This window comes from Nannospalax galili, unplaced genomic scaffold (genome assembly GCF_000622305.1).
Source record: "Nannospalax galili isolate Female #2095 unplaced genomic scaffold, S.galili_v1.0 scaffold538, whole genome shotgun sequence".
Lineage (NCBI taxonomy): Eukaryota > Metazoa > Chordata > Mammalia > Rodentia > Spalacidae > Nannospalax > Nannospalax galili.
In genome coordinates this window covers 1,883,385-1,898,547 of record NW_008343842.1, presented here as the reverse complement: position 1 = coordinate 1,898,547, position 15,163 = coordinate 1,883,385, and the positions used below count along the sequence as shown (strand labels likewise).

Below are 15,163 nucleotides of genomic sequence, written 5' to 3'. Positions count from 1 at the left end.
TTGAACTCACAGAGATCTGTCTGCCTCTGCCTCCCAAGTGCTGGGACTAAAAGGCGTGCGGCCTTGAAGATGAATTCTTAATCTTAGGACAAACAACAATAAAACCCAAGTGACCTACAAAGACCCTTGGAGAATGATTGTATTTCTTGAGAAGGATTATTCTTGCTTGATTAAAGAAAAACAACAACAACACTTCTAGGGGTTGGAGAGATAGCTCAGCTGACTGCTCTTACAGAGAGGATCCAGGTTCATTCCCAGTATCCCACATGGTGGCTAATAACTGTCTGTAACTCTAGTTCCAGGGGATCTGATACACTTTTCTGGCTCTTCGGGCACTGCATACATGTGTGCGCTTATATACATGGAGGCAAAACACTCATATTTATAAAATACGAATAAATAAAAAATAAACGCTAGAAGTTTTAATTCAGTTTGGTTTTTTTTAATTTTTTTTTTTCGGTCTCTTTGAGACAGGGTCTTCTTGTAGCCCCAGCTGGCCTAGAACTATTTAGACCAGGCTGGCCTTGAACTCACAGAGATCCATCTGCCTGCCTCTGCCTCCTGAGTGCTGGGAATAAAGGTGTGCACCACCATGCCCGGCTTTATTAACTTTTTAAGGGGGAAGTTTTTGTTTTTTGGTTTTTTTTTTTGTCTTTTTGAGACAGCGTTTCCCTGTAACCCCAGCTGTCCTGGAACTCACTATGTGGACCAGGCTGGCCTTGAACTCTGCCTCCTGAGTGCTGGGACGCCCAGCCTGGGGGAACGTTTTTTGTTGATTATTTTTTGACAGGGTCACCCTAGTCACAGCCTGCTGGGGAGAAGCCACAATGTAACCAAGGTGGCCTTGATCCCCCGGAGAGCCACCTGCCTCTGAGGGCTAGGATTAAAGGCACATGCTGCTACATCAGTTGTATCTTTTTAAGGTCTGTAGGCTCTGCAGAGATGTCCCCTTTTCAATTCCTGATACTGGTAATTTGTATCTTTTTATTGTTATTGTTAGTCTGGCAAGAAAGTTCTTAGTTTACTGATATTTTCAAAGAACCATCCTTTTGTTGTTGAGACAGGGTCTCATGTAGCCCAGAGTGGCCTCAAACTTGCTGGGAATAACTTTGATCTGATCTTTCTGTCTCCACCTCTGAAGTATTGGGATTATATACAGGTGTGCAGCACCACACCTGGCTTATTAGTGTGAACTTTTGTGCAAAATTGGACATTTGTGCCCTAGATTACAGGTGCTCCCCCTCCCACCTGCCAGGCTTACTGTGTTTTAATGATTGTTCTTGTTTTTTTATTTTTATTTTTTTCGGTCTTTTTGAGACAGGGTCTTCCTGCAGCCCCAGCTGGCCTGGAACTCACTATGTAGACCAGGCTGGCCTTGAACTCACAGAGATCCGCCTGCCTCTGCCTCCCAAGTGCTGGGACTACAGGTGTGCGCCACCACACCCGGCTGTTCTTGTTTATTTTATCTTTTGGAGGCAGCCAGAACTTGCCTGGAACTATGTAGCTGAGTATGACCCTGAACTTCTGATCTTCCTGCCTCCATGTCCCAAATACTTGGATTACAGGTACGTGCTACCATGCCCAGTTTTGTGTGATGCTGGAGATAGACCCAGGGCCTTGTGTATACCAGATAAACAGTCAACCAACTGAGCTACATTCTCAAACGTTTCTCCTCTTCTTCCTCCTCCTCTTCCTTCATTATTATTATTATTAATATTATTATTTGACTCTATGTCAAAGATCAACTTGAGCTGTACAGTGAAGGTCTTATCAGGTCTTTTCTGAGCCTGTCCCTGGAATGTATGATCATTTTCTACATTTTTCCACAGGAGAGTAGGGCTTTTGTCATCCCCCCGCCCCAAGGGCTGAGGACTGAACCAGGGCCTTGGCACTGAGCTAAATCTCCAACCCCGAGTGTAGGGCTTTTTTTGTAGCCTCAGCTGTCCTGGAACTATGTAGACCAGGCTGGCCTTGAACTCACAGAGATCCGCCTGCCTTTGCCTCCCAAGCGCTGGGATTAAAGGCTGTGCCGTGCGCCACCATGTCCAGCTGAGAGTAGGGCTTTTAAAGGATTTTTATTTGAGGATTGGAGAGATGACTAAGTGGTTAAGAACACTGATTTCTCTTCTAGAGGACCCAGGTTCAATTCCTAGCACCCAGGGAAGCCGAGCCCTCTTCTGACCTCCGCAGGCATTACAGGACACGGGTGCACTTACGACGTTCTTGCAGGCAATACACTCATACGCATAAAATAAAAATAATAAAAGACTTTTAAAAGACTTTTATTTTTATTTTCAATTATGTGTTTATGTGAGTTCAGGTCCCCACGGAAGCCAGAGGCATCCAATCCTCCAAGAGCTGGTGTTACAGGCAAGTATAAACTGCCGGATGTGCTGGCTAGGAATTGAACTCCGATCCTCTGGAAGAGCACTCCCTGCTCTTTAACTGCTGAGCCATCTCTCCAGCCAGAGCAGTTGTTTTTGAATTTCCTTTTCTCCAATATCTGGTTTCAATAACCAGAAAAGGTGAAAAATGAAGAGGGGGAGATTTAAAAAGAAAAAAGAAAGACACCGTCTCTTTAAATGTCCTGGAAATCAGTTTAGCCAGAGTAGCAGATGCTTAGAACAGATGATAGTGGCTCCCCTCCTCTTGTTTACCTCTTCAACATAGCTGATCAGAGCGCAGATGCCACATATACGGAGGATACCGTCCTCCTTGCTTACCCTGGCTCCTGCAGGTGGGCTTGTGAGCTGCTCAGGAACGTGAGCACCACGGCTGCCTGCCACCTGGCTGGCTGCCATGCGGCTGAGCTTTGGGGATGGGCAGTCGCGTCGGTGCTGAGCTGAAATTGACCAAAATAAAGCAGTTTACCATCTGAGTCTTCCCCTGGATGTTGAAGTTCCAAAATAGTCATAGCAGATAGATCTGCCTGTTCAGAATCTCTGTAGGGAGAAAAAAAAAAAAATCTCGAGTCTGCTTTCTTCCCAGAATCCTCCCCTCCTAGTTTCCCAGTTTTGCTAGTGTTTTCATTGTGTTCATTGGAGAATTGTATTTGCAGGGGTTCTAACTCAGCCGTTCCCCAAAACCTGCAATTCTGGGATAGATTTGTCTCTTCTTTTTGGTGTGGTGTGGTGTGTGTGTGTGTGTGTGTGTGTGTGTGTGTGTGTGTGCGTGTCTATGTGTCTGTGTGTGTGTGGTGCACACGCACCTGTGTGTGCTGGTATGCATATATGTGCAGAGGCCAGAGGAGGACGGCAGGTGTCTTGCTCTCTCTCTCCACTTTATTTCCTTGAGACAGGGTCCCTCACTGAACCTGGAGTCACACTGGAAGCCAGCAAATCCCAGTGATCCTCCTGTGCGCAGCCCCCACAGTGCTGGTGTTTATAGGTGCGAGTGGCTATGCTCCCGTGCCTCCTTACCATGGGTGCTAGGGATTCAAATTCAATACCATAAGTTTTTGAGGCAAGCACTCTTACCCACTGAACCCACTAAAAATATTTTAATAATTACTGTTTTTTTGTTTTGTTTTTTGTTTTGTCTTTTTGAGACAGGGTCTCCCTGTAGTCCCAGCTGACCTGAACTCACTATGTAGACCAGGCTAGCCTTGAACTCACAGGGATCCACCTGCCTCTGCCTTCCAAGTGCTGGGATTAAAGGCATGTACCACCACGCCCGGCTGTTGTTTTTTTTTTTTTTTAATTTTTACTGTTTACTTTTTTCTTATTTTATATATGTGTATGAGTGTTTTGCCTGTATGCATATATGTACCATGTGTGTGCAGTGCCCATGAAGGCCAAAAGAGGGTATCAGATAATCTGGAACTGGTTGTTTGCTTCCAAGTGGGTGCTGGTAACAAAACCCAGGTCCTCTGCAAAAGCAGCAAGTGCTCTTAACTGCTGAGTCATCTCTCCAGTCCCCATACCTTTTTATTTATTTTTTAATGCTTAGTTTTATGTGTATGAGCGTTATGCCTGCATGTATGTAAGTGCACCCATGTCATGCAGTACCTGCAGAGGACAGAAGAGGATGTCAGATACCCTGGAACTGGAGTTAGCATAGTTGTTAGCTGCTATGTGGGTGCTGGGATTCAAACCTGGGTCTTCTGCAAGAGCAGCCAGTGCTCTTAACCACCGAGCCATCCCTCCAGCCCCTCAATATCCAACTTAAAAAAATTATTTATTATTTTTATTTTTTTACGTGTATGAGTGTATTTCCTGCATGTTGGTAGGTACACCTGTGTCGTGCGAGGCCCAGGGAGGTCAGATGAGGGCATCAGATCCTCAGAAGCTGGCGTTACGGATGGTTGTGTCACCATGTGGGTGCTGAGAATGGAACCCAGATCTGCAAGAGCAGCGAGTGCTCTTAACCGCTGAGCCATCTCTAGTCCCTTCAATACCTAACTTTTTACACTGATTTTGAATGAGTATTTTTCCACTTCCCGTGGCATGTAGAGACCTCACTGCTGCCTCCCTGTACCTTCCTCTACCTGTGTTATAGTCACCACGTGGCTAGCATGTACATACATTGAAAACCCTGTCAGACAATGTTCATTTTGCTTTCAACCATTAGGCATATTTTTAAGAACTTAAAAGTGTAAAAAATGGTGCATTTTATGTAGCTGGGTATTTATTGTTTTTCCTTCTTTCATTCCTGATACTTCTAGTTTTTTTTTTTTTTGAGCTCTTGTTTCTTTTCAGCGTGAATAATTTTTAGTCTTTTCCTTTATACTCCCCCACTTCCCCCCCTCCCCTCCATCTATCAATCATCTACGTATCATCTCTCTATCATCTATCTGCTCTGGGGATTAAACCTAGCATCTTGCACATGCTAGGCAAAGTTCTACCTCTGAGCTACATCTCAAGCCCTCTTTTTACTTTACAATTTTTTTAAATTTCATTTATTATTTTTATTTTATGTGTATATGTATATTGCCTGCATGTAGGTAGGTGCACCCGTGTTGTGCAATGCTGGCAGAGGACAGAAGAGGCTGTCTGATCCCCTGGAACTGGAGTTACGGACAGTTGTTAGCTGCCATGTGGGTGCTGGGATTCGATCCTGGGTCTTCTGCAAGAACAGTCAGTGTTCTTAACTGCTGATCCATCATCTCTCCAGCCCCCCTCTTTTTACTTTTTATTGTTCAGACAGGGACCAGGATTTCAATAACTTGCCTAGGCTGGCCTTGAATTTGCAATCCTCTTGCCTTATCCTTCTGAGTAGCTGGGATTAAAGACCTTCCTCTCTAGGGCTAGCTCTTCCTTTTGTCCTTTATTTATTTTAGACAAAAATTTTCATTCTGTAGCCCAGGTTGGCCTAGAACTGATTATGTGGTCCAGTGCCCAGACTAGCCTTGAACTTGAGGACATGTTCTGACCTCAGCTTCCTGAGTTCTGGGATTACAAGTGTATACCACCATTATTTTACAAACCATGTCTGATGATTAAGTCTCTTAAGTTTTCCTTTCTCTGTGAATATTTTTAGTTTGCCTTCACTCCTGAAGGATATTCCAATGGACATAGAATTCCAAAATGACAATTCTTTCTTTTTATGACTTAAAAAAAATTTTTTTTCCTTTTCCTTTTTTTTTTTTTTTGAGACAGGGCTCACTATGTAGCACTAGCTGACCTGGAACTTGCTAGGTAGACCAGGATGGCCTCAAACTCACAGAAATCCACCTGCTTCTGACTCCCAAGTGCTGGGACTTAAGGTGTGAACCACCCTGTAGCCCCCAACACTACCTTTTTGGCATCCATGGTTTCTGATGTGAAATCCACAATCATTCTAATGTTTTTTGCCTTGTGTATTGTGCTGGGAGGCCACACCATGGCAGGGCCTGAACAAAGGAAGTCTAACTTCTGGAGCTGTTTAAACCAAGAGTGAGCCCTATCTGTTCTCAGAACTGCTCCTTTCTCAATCTGTTTGGAACTAACCTTGTACTCTATTTATTTAAACAGCACTTCTAGCAGCTAGAGAGATGGCTCAGTGGTTAAGAGCACTGGCTGTTCTTGCAGAAGACCTGGGTTCAAACTCTAGCACCCATATAGCAGGTAACAGCCATCTGTAATTCCAGTTCCAGGGGATCTGACACCATCTTTGGACCTCTGAGGGCATTGCATGAGTACACTTACATGCAAGCAATACACTGATACATGTAAAATTAAGTTCGAGGCCAGCCTGGTCTACATAGTGAGTTCCAGGCCAGCTGGGGCTACAGGGAGACCCTGTCTCAAAAAGACCAAACAAACAAAAACCAAAAAACAAATTTTAAAATAATAAAACAATTTTTTTTTGGTATTTTGAGACAGGGTATCCCTGTAGCCCCGGTTGTCCTGGAACTCACTATGTAGACCAGGCTGGCCTTGAACTCACAGAGATCTGCCTGCCTCTGCCTCCCTCCCGACTGCTGGGATTAAAGGCGTGCGCCACCATGCCCAGGAATAAAAAAAGTTTTTAAAAGTTCTGCACCAAAATTTTTTTTTTAGTTTCTCTTTCTCTTGGGGGACTCTGATAACAATGAATGGCACATCTTTTGTCATTGTCTAGAGGCTCTATTTTTTTCTCTTCTCATATTTCTCCCCTTGTTGAGTTTGGATACTATCAAACTGAATTAAGTTGAGTGTAACTGAACTCTGTACTTGAGTCATAAAGTTTGACTTGTCTGCCTTAATGCATAGTAGACTTTAGCCTATCTTGATATGTAAAGAAACTTTGCCAAATCTGAGTACATGCCATGGTAACCAAGCAACTAAATCTCAGCCAATCACAGGCTGAAGGCGTCCAAAATAAGCTTGTGGAAGACAAACCTGGAAACACACCAACTGGGTAATTTAGTGTGTCAGTTCCTACTTTTCAGAAAAGTTACTAATATGGCTTCTCAGTTGGTGGAGGTGTCCTGAACTATCTTCAGTCCGGATGGCTACCTCACTCTAGAACCTTTTATTACGTAAACTTTGTTAAATTTAACTCATCTCAGATATTTTTCAACAATATTTTTTCATTGATTTAATCTTCAAGTTTTGTGACTCTCCCATCATCTCGCTTCTGCTATTGCGCCTGTCTAGTGAAATTAAAAAATTTATTTTATGTGTATGAGTCTCATGCCTGCATGGATGTAAATGCACTGTGTTGTGCAGTGCTGGCGGAGGACAGAAGGGGCGTCAGATCCCCTGGCGGTTGTCAGCTGACATGTGGGTGCTGGGAAACGAACCTGAGTCTTCTGTAAGAACGGGCAGTGCTCTGAACTGCTGAACCATCTCTCCAGCCCCAAAATAAATACATTAAAAAAAAAAAAAAAGAATCTTCAGGGGCTGGCCATATGGCTCAGAGGATAAAGTTCTTGCTGCCAAGCCCAACAACCTCAGTTTGATCCTTAAGACCCAAGTAGTGGAAGAGAACCAACTCCAGAAAGTTTCCCCTGACAGCCACATGCCCCTTTTAGATCATAGTTCTAATAGTTATTTTCCCTTCCCTTCCTTCCCTTCCCTTCCCTTCCCTCCCCTCCCCCTCCCCTGCCCCTCCCCTCCCCTCCTTTCCTTGCTTTCCTTTTGCAAGCAAGCAAGCAAGCAAGCAAGCAAGCAAGCAAGCAAGCAAGCAAGGTTTTATTAAGAAGCAGCCAAAAACTGCCATGTCCAGGAGGGTCCTGAAAATTAGTTGTCCTCACTATTTTTATTTGTTTTTTTGAGACAAGATTGTACTATGTAGCGCTAGCGCTAGTCTCAAATTCTCCATTCTCCTGCCTTAGCTTTCCAGATGCCAGGATTACAGGTGTGCACCCAGCACACCCAACTTTTGACTTAGTTTTACATATTGCTTAATGAATTGAGGGTCCAGGCTGGAAAGCTGGCTCAACGGGTAAGAGCACAGGTTACTCTTGCAGAGGACTTGGGTTTGGTTCCCAGCATCCACATGACAGTTAACAACTGTCTGCAACTGCAGTTCTAGGGAATCTAATGTCTTCTTGTGGCCTCTTTGAGCATTGCATACATTGCACGTACATACATGTAAGCAAAACATTCATACGTGTAAAAAAAATCAAGGGTCATATTTCCCCTATATATCGATCTGATTGTTCTAGCACTATAAAAAAATATTACATTTATTTTTCATGTTTATGAGTACATATGTGTGTTGGCATGCACATGCCACTACATGTGTGGAGGTCAGAGGACAATTTTGGGGAGTCAGTTCCACCATGTGGTCAGTGTAATTCTTTATTTCTTTTGTGATCTGTGAGAATGTGTCTGTAAGCCTCAACTTTATTTCAGCATCACCACCATAAAAAAGAAAAGGGGCTGGAGAGATGGCTCAGAGGTTAAGGGCACTGACTGCTCTGGCATAGTACCCAGGTTTAATTCCCAACACCAACATAGTGAGTGGCTAACAACTGTCTGTAACTCTAGTTCCAGGGGATCTGACTCCCCCTTCTGACCTTCGTGGGCATTGCATGACATGGATGCACTTACATATATACAGACATAAAAAATATACATAAAAATTTTTTTAAAGCCAGGCATGGTGGTGCATGCCTTTAATCCCAGCACTTGGGAGGCAGAGGCAGGCGGATCTCTGTGAGTTCAAGGCCAGCCTGGTCTACATAGTGAGTTCCGGGCCAGCTGGGCTACAGGGAGACCCTGTCTCAAAAAGACCAAAAAAAAATTTTTTTTAAAAAAAAGAAAAGAAAAATTCTTGGTGAGATGGAAGGATACTCAGCTTTCCAGCCATACAGAATTGAATCAAATGGTTCTGTACTACTTCCTAGCTCTGTGACCTTGGGCACACCACTCAATCATCTTCCACCCAATAAATGTTTACTATACCTGTCACAAGCCATACTGTTAATTCTTGTGATTTTAATTCACAAAAACATAGGCTTTATTGTGCAGAGGTTACAATTGTGTGGGGAAGGGAGGTGAGCCAACAGGACAGGCTGTTTTATAACACTGCAGGAAGTTCTGGTGGAAGGCCAGAAAGTGTGTGAGCTGAGATGGTGCTTCTAATTAGTCTTGTGAGGTTGGGAAAGGTTTCTAGAGATGAGAATGCTGAGACCTAAGGGATTTGTGGACAGAGGGAAAGAATAGTCCAGGCTGGGAGAAGAACCCTAGAGGATAATGCATTAGAAGTATCATGACTTGGATATTTCTGCAAAAGTCCTACTGAGAGGTAGTATGTTCATTGTGCTGATAGGACAGGAGATGAGTAGATTTACCAGACAATTAGAAGGCAGACTCAAGTACATTGTGGGTTCCAAGGAATAAAAAAGAGGGAAACTCCCTCTGAGTTCTGGTTGAATAAGCATGGTGGAAGTTAGTGCCAGCCATTTGAACAAAAAGCAGAATTATGAGAGAATATAAGGTAACATTTGAAGTCATGGGTTTAAGATGACAGATGCAACTGAGCATGTCTAGCCACATTCGGGTTCTATTAGTCTGAAAATGTGAAGGAGGCTCAGGGATGGAGATTCATCTGTGTCCATATGGTCAGATGCTACAGATGGTGTTTTTTAAATGGGTGTTGGGTATTGAACCCAGGATCTGGTGTATGCCAGGTAAGTACTCTACCACATTCATGTGTGTCCTATATGTAGGATATTGGGGACACAGGAACACTGGCTCCCGCCCTCAACCAGTTTAGTCTCTTTGTTCTTCATCTGTAGATGACGAGATGAAATAAACTGAGGTAAAATACCGGTTTCAGTTGATTTTTTTTTTCTTTTTTTGGTCTTTTTGAGACAGGGTCTCCCTGTAGCCCCAGCTGTCCTGGAACTAACTATGTAGACCAGGCTGGCCTTGAACTCACAGAGATACGCCTGCCTCTGTCTCCTGAGTGCTGGGATTAAAGGCATGCGCCACCACGCCCGGCTCAATTCATTTTCTCCATCCTTTCCCCGTGGGCTCTTCTGCGCAGGCGCCGTGAGTCCGGCGAGCACCCCGCCCCCCCAGCTTTTCCCTGCGGCTCCCCTCTAACCTAGAACTCGGAGGGGGCGGAGTTCCGATCCGTGACGTCATCAAGCGGCGCCGCCCGCAGGGCGGGACCTGAGCGCACGCGCGCGCCGGGTCGAACGAGGCTGGCCTTGTAAGGAACGGAAAGTGAGGGAGGCGCCGAGGCTGTGGCGGCTGCTGCGCCAGGCTCGGCGGCGGCGTTGGCGGCGGCGACAGCGTAGGCCCGACCTCTGGTGTCTGTCAGCTCGCTCCGTCCCCTCAGCGTGAGTGCCGACGCGCGGCCCGGGGGGAACGAGCGGGCGGGCACGCGGGCGCCGCATCCTCTCCTCCTGCGGCGGCGACTCTCCCCGCCTTCTAGTAGCTTCTCTGCGCCTCCCCCTCCCCCCCATCTCCTGCAGCCTAGCCGCTCATCGCTGCGCACACTCGAAGGTCTCCTCACTGGAAACGCCTGGCCCGGGGAGCTGGCCGCCCGGCTCGCTTCCCTCGGGGCGACCTCGAGGCCGCAGAGGGGGATTTGAACCCCCGCCGTTCCCGTAGGGTTTTGTAGGCACGGTGCGTCAACCGTGCGTAGGTCCTTGGCTAGCTCTGTGGCCTCTCCTGCGCGCCCCAAGTCTTTCCCATTGGAAAATGAGACCGGTTGCATGGGATGTCCTGCAAGGCCTACATCCCAGAGGATGCAATTTGAGGAGGAGCATCAGTATCCACGGCCTTGATTGTCACATGACCTGCCCCTTTCATGCACCTGCCCCTGCACAGTCCATTTGAAGTTCCCCATACCCGGTCTCCCCTCAGAGTGGCCTAAGTGAGTTTGCTGTGGCCGAAAGCAGTCTCGGTGAAGGGCTTTTCCTGCAGCTCACCCGGTGGCCCGACGCTGCGTTTTACCGAAATGTAGCCTTGCTTTCTGTTTGCTCAGCCTGCTTCCCTATGATAGGTGCTGTGTGTGTCACTCAAGAAATTGCTTCCTCGGGAAGGATGATTGTGCATTCGGTCATCTGGTTCATCTTTGAACTGGAGAGAAGGAAACACGTGATCCAGGGTTTTGTAAGGTTGGGGCAGTTGTTTTGCATTCCACTGCCGCCTTCTTGTGACCCAGACTTAATAAGCCTGTTCTTGAACCCCTCAATCCCCATTCCCGAAAGATGTCAGTAACTCCAACTATGACCTTTCTCTTCCGACTTCTCTATAGCCGGTCACACTGTATTCATTACTTTTCTTCAAGGTCTCATAATTCATCCTATCCATTTTTTTAACCTCATGGATGCTTGCAGCTTTATATTTTTTGCCCTTGAGTGCTGGGAATGGAATTCAGTCAGGGCGTTTCACGGGCAAGGCAAGGGCTCCAATCATTGAGCTGCATCCTCAGCACTTGGTGTTTACATTCAGGTTCTCCGTATGTAAATTGGTCTTGAAGTCAGACACCTGAGTGCTGAGATCTAGGCACACACTACCCCACTCAGCATCAGCACTCCTTTCTTTCTTTCTTTCTTTCTTTCTTTCTTTCTTTCTTTCTTTCTTTCTTTCTTTCTTTCTTTCTTTCTTTCTTTCTTTCTTTCTTTCTTTCTTTCTTTCTTTCTTTCTTTCTTTCTTTCTTTCTTTCTTTCTTTCTTTCTTTCTTTCTTTCTTTCTTTCTTTCTTTCTTTCTTTCTTTCTTTCTTTCTTTCTTTCTTTCTTTCTTTCTTTCTTTCTTTCTTTCTTTCTTTCTTTCTTTCTTTCTTTCTTTCTTTCTTTCTTTCTTTCTTTCTTTCTTTCTTTCTTTCTTTCTTTCTTTCTTTCTTTCTTTCTTTCTTTCTTTCTTTCTTTCTTTCTTTCTTTCTTTCTTTCTTTCTTTCTTTCTTTCTTTCTTTCTTTCTTTCTTTCTTTCTTTCTTTCTTTCTTTCTTTCTTTCTTTCTTTCTTTCTTTCTTTCTTTCTTTCTTTCTTTCTTTCTTTCTTTCTTTCTTTCTTTCTTTCTTTCTTTCTTTCTTTCTTTCTTTCTTTCTTTCTTTCTTTCTTTCTTTCTTTCTTTCTTTCTTTCTTTCTTTCTTTCTTTCTTTCTTTCTTTCTTTCTTTCTTTCTTTCTTTCTTTCTTTCTTTCTTTCTTTCTTTCTTTCTTTCTTTCTTTCTTTCTTTCTTTCTTTCTTTCTTTCCTTCTTTCCCTCCCTCCCTCCCTCCTTCCTTCCTTCCTTCCTTCCTTCCTTCCTTCCTTCCTTCTTGTCTTTTTGAGACAGGGTCTCCTTGTAGCCCCAGCTGTCCTGGGACTCACTATGTAGACCAGGCTGATCCACCTGCCTCTGCCTCCCAAGTGCTGGGATAAAAGGTGTATACCACCATGTCCAGCTTCTTTTTTGTGTGGGTGGATTGATTGCTATTAAAATTACCATTTTTGTATTCCAGTGATAAAACTAACTCCAGTCTCAGTGTCTTCTCTCTTTCCTCAGTCTTAAGCCAACCATTCCTTACTGCTTCCATTCCTTACTGCAGTTAAAAACCTTCCCAGTTCTTTCATATTTCCAAACATGAAATAAACCAAATCCCAATATTTGTGACATGGAATGTAATTGTTCTGGCAAAATAATGAAAAAGAAGAAAATCATTCTGTGGTGGTCTTTTCACCTTGGAAGTATTCACTGATATTTAGTAGATTTCATAATTTCCAGCATACATTCAGTTATGATAGCTAATATTATATCAAAAGTAAAGAATAACAAGGGGCTGGAGAGATGATTCAGTGATTAAGAGCTCTGGCTGCTCCTGCATAGGACCCAGGTTTGGTTCCCAGCACTCACATGGTGACTAACACCAGTTCAAGGGGATCCAACACTCTCTTCTGACCTCTTGAGGCCATAGAGCGTGGGTGCACTTACATGCAGGCAAAATACTCATGCACATATAAAGAAAAAAATATAGAATATAGAATAGTAAATACCCCAGGCCTTTTCCCTCCTGTGGCTTGTTGAATTAATCCATGACTTTTTGGTATCTGTCACCAGTGGTCCCTGGGACCTCTGGTCTGACAGCATCATATTTTCTAGTAAAACTAATAGTTGTAAGCCGGGCGTGGTAGCACACGCCTGTAGTCCCAGCACTTGGGAGGCAGAGACAGGCGGATCTCTGTGAGTTAAAGGCCAGCCTGATCTACATAGTGAGTTCCAGGAGAGCTGGGGCTACAGGGAGACCCTGCTTCAAAAAGACAAAAAACAAAACAAAACTAATAGTTGTTATTGAAAACCTGTGCTTGGCCAGCCTCCTTAATCCTCATTCTGAGGAAGAAGCTCTTTGGGTGTTGGCATTGGAAGGTGTTTGGAGTTGTCAGATCTCATCCCACTGTTGATTTATACTTTGGAATCCTTGCTCCGTTCCAGTGGTTCTAACCCAAGAGCATCTGACTTACTAGATTTATGGTTGCAGTGACAATGAAGAAGAGAAGTGACTCAGAATGCACTGCCCCCCTCAAGAAGCAGAAAAGAGTTGGAGAGCTTGCCCGGCACCTCAGCTCCACATCTGATGATGAACCTCCCTCCTCTGTCAGTCATGCAGCAAAAGGTACGCTGGTCTGTGTGGTCTGAGGCTACTGGCCATCTCAATGCCTACTGCTTAGATTGAGCAGAATACAGTTCACTGCCCCTTGCGGGGAAATTAGGCATATTTGACAGAAGGATGTAGCTATACATATGGATGCATCCATTCCACCTTTCTCATACCTGGAGTGGGGAACCTTGTTTCAAATAAAAATAGGGGCATTTTTCTAGAGGTGCCTTAGTTCTGATGCTGGTATGCTGGTTCTTCAGCAGGTGGCATTCCTTTGCTGCCTTAAGTCAGAAGTGGTGAGCATCGAATGTGGTGTTTTTTAATAGCTGTTTATAATTTGAGGGCCCTTGTTTTGGTCTTTTTTTTTTTTTTTTTTTTTTTGGCCTTTTTGAGACAGGGTCTCCCTGTAGCCCCAGCTGTCCTGGAACTCACTATGTAGACCAGGCTGGCCTTGAACTCACAGAGATCCTCCTGTCTCTTGTCTCCTGAGTGCTGGGACCAAAGGCATGCACTACCACACCCAGCCATTGGGGCTCTTTTGTAGAGGCGGGGCACAGCTGCCTGGCCTGGTTCTCAGGTCCTTGCCTTCTGTTTTCTCAGTTCCTTCAGCAACTGTGGTCAGAAGTACCCAGCTGTGGTGGAACATCACTCTATTTGTTGTTCATATTCAGCTCAAAGATTTCATTGGTTTGGTTGAAAGTAGTATTTTGCTTTGCTTGTTTGTGAGGATTATGAATATTCACAGTTTGTGCAAAAGCTCTCTGAAAGCTCAGTGTCTAGGAGTTCACTTCATATACCAAGCAGTTAGAAGTACTCCACTTCAGGCTGGGAGTGATGACACACTTCTAATCCCAGCACTTGGGAGGCAGAGGCAGGCGGATCTCTATGAGATAGAGACTGACTGGTATGTGTAGTGAGTTCCAGACAAGCTGGGGCTACAGCCTGTCTCACCCCCCCCCCCAAACAATAAAAGGTCTGGCGGTCTCAAACCAAGGTGTCAGCAGAGCCACATGCTCCTTGTCAAGGCTTCGTGGAAAGACTTCTGTCATTTTTGGAGGTTGTTAGCAGTCCTTGGTACCCTTTGGCTAGTGCCAATGTAACTCTGGTTTCTTACTCTGCCTTTCCTCTGTGTCTGTGTCCTCATTTCTGTCTTACTGGTTTAGGGCCCATGTCACTTTAGTGTTACCTCATTTTAACTTGGTTATATCTGCAGAAACTGTATTTCCAAGTAAGATTTTATTCACAGTTTCTAGGTGACAAGATATTTGGAGGACACTATATCCAACCAAGTATACCAGCAGGCTTGCATTTTGCATTCTCTGTGTGGTCATTGGTAAACTGGAACGAAACAGTAACAGATTGAAAGGGTGTGAAACTTCCTTTGTGGGTGGTAGGAAATGTAGTTTAGTCACAAGTGGTAGGCGCATGGAAGGACAGTTACATATCAGCTGTTACTGTGCAGCTGGTCCAGTCAAAAGCTTGACAGATGGTGCAGTTAATGGAGCATTTAGTACAGATGTGATCTAGGCTGGATAAGAGACTTTCATTAACCTTGTATGTGGAGGTTTGGGTGCTTTCAAAATCTCAGTAGAGCTGGGTATGGTCACACATGCCTAACTCCTGGCTGTTTGGGAGGCTGAGGCAAGAGAGATCACTTGAGCTGATAAATTTGAATTGGAGAGTAGCCTGGACAATGAAGCAGGACCTGTCCAAAAAAAGCAA

The 15,163-nt window shown here is 44.7% G+C and overlaps 1 protein-coding gene and 1 long non-coding RNA gene across 5 annotated transcripts in view; one reads left to right on the top strand and one right to left on the bottom strand.

Moving 5' to 3' along the window:
- Nucleotides 1–2,267: 2,267 nt before the first annotated feature.
- On the bottom strand, nt 2,268–10,099 carry LOC115071541. Its single transcript, XR_003850632.1, has 2 exons — nt 9,961–10,099; nt 2,268–2,942 (listed from the first exon to the last, which is right to left on the bottom strand). It is a non-coding gene; the product is annotated as an uncharacterized LOC115071541 (long non-coding RNA).
- Cmtr1 (cap methyltransferase 1) overlaps nt 10,045–15,163 on the top strand; it is a 54,359-nt gene continuing 49,240 nt past the window's right edge. For 2 of the 4 annotated variants that reach the window (XM_029566942.1, XM_029566943.1), the window contains exons 1-2: nt 10,049–10,198; nt 13,308–13,456. In XM_029566942.1, the coding sequence (XP_029422802.1) occupies nt 13,312–13,456 (145 nt within the window). In that variant the 5' untranslated portion in view covers nt 10,049–10,198; nt 13,308–13,311. Of the gene's footprint in view, nt 10,199–13,307; nt 13,457–15,163 lie in introns of all 4 variants that reach the window. The other 2 variants (XM_008840049.3, XM_029566941.1) reach the window with 2 other exon arrangements.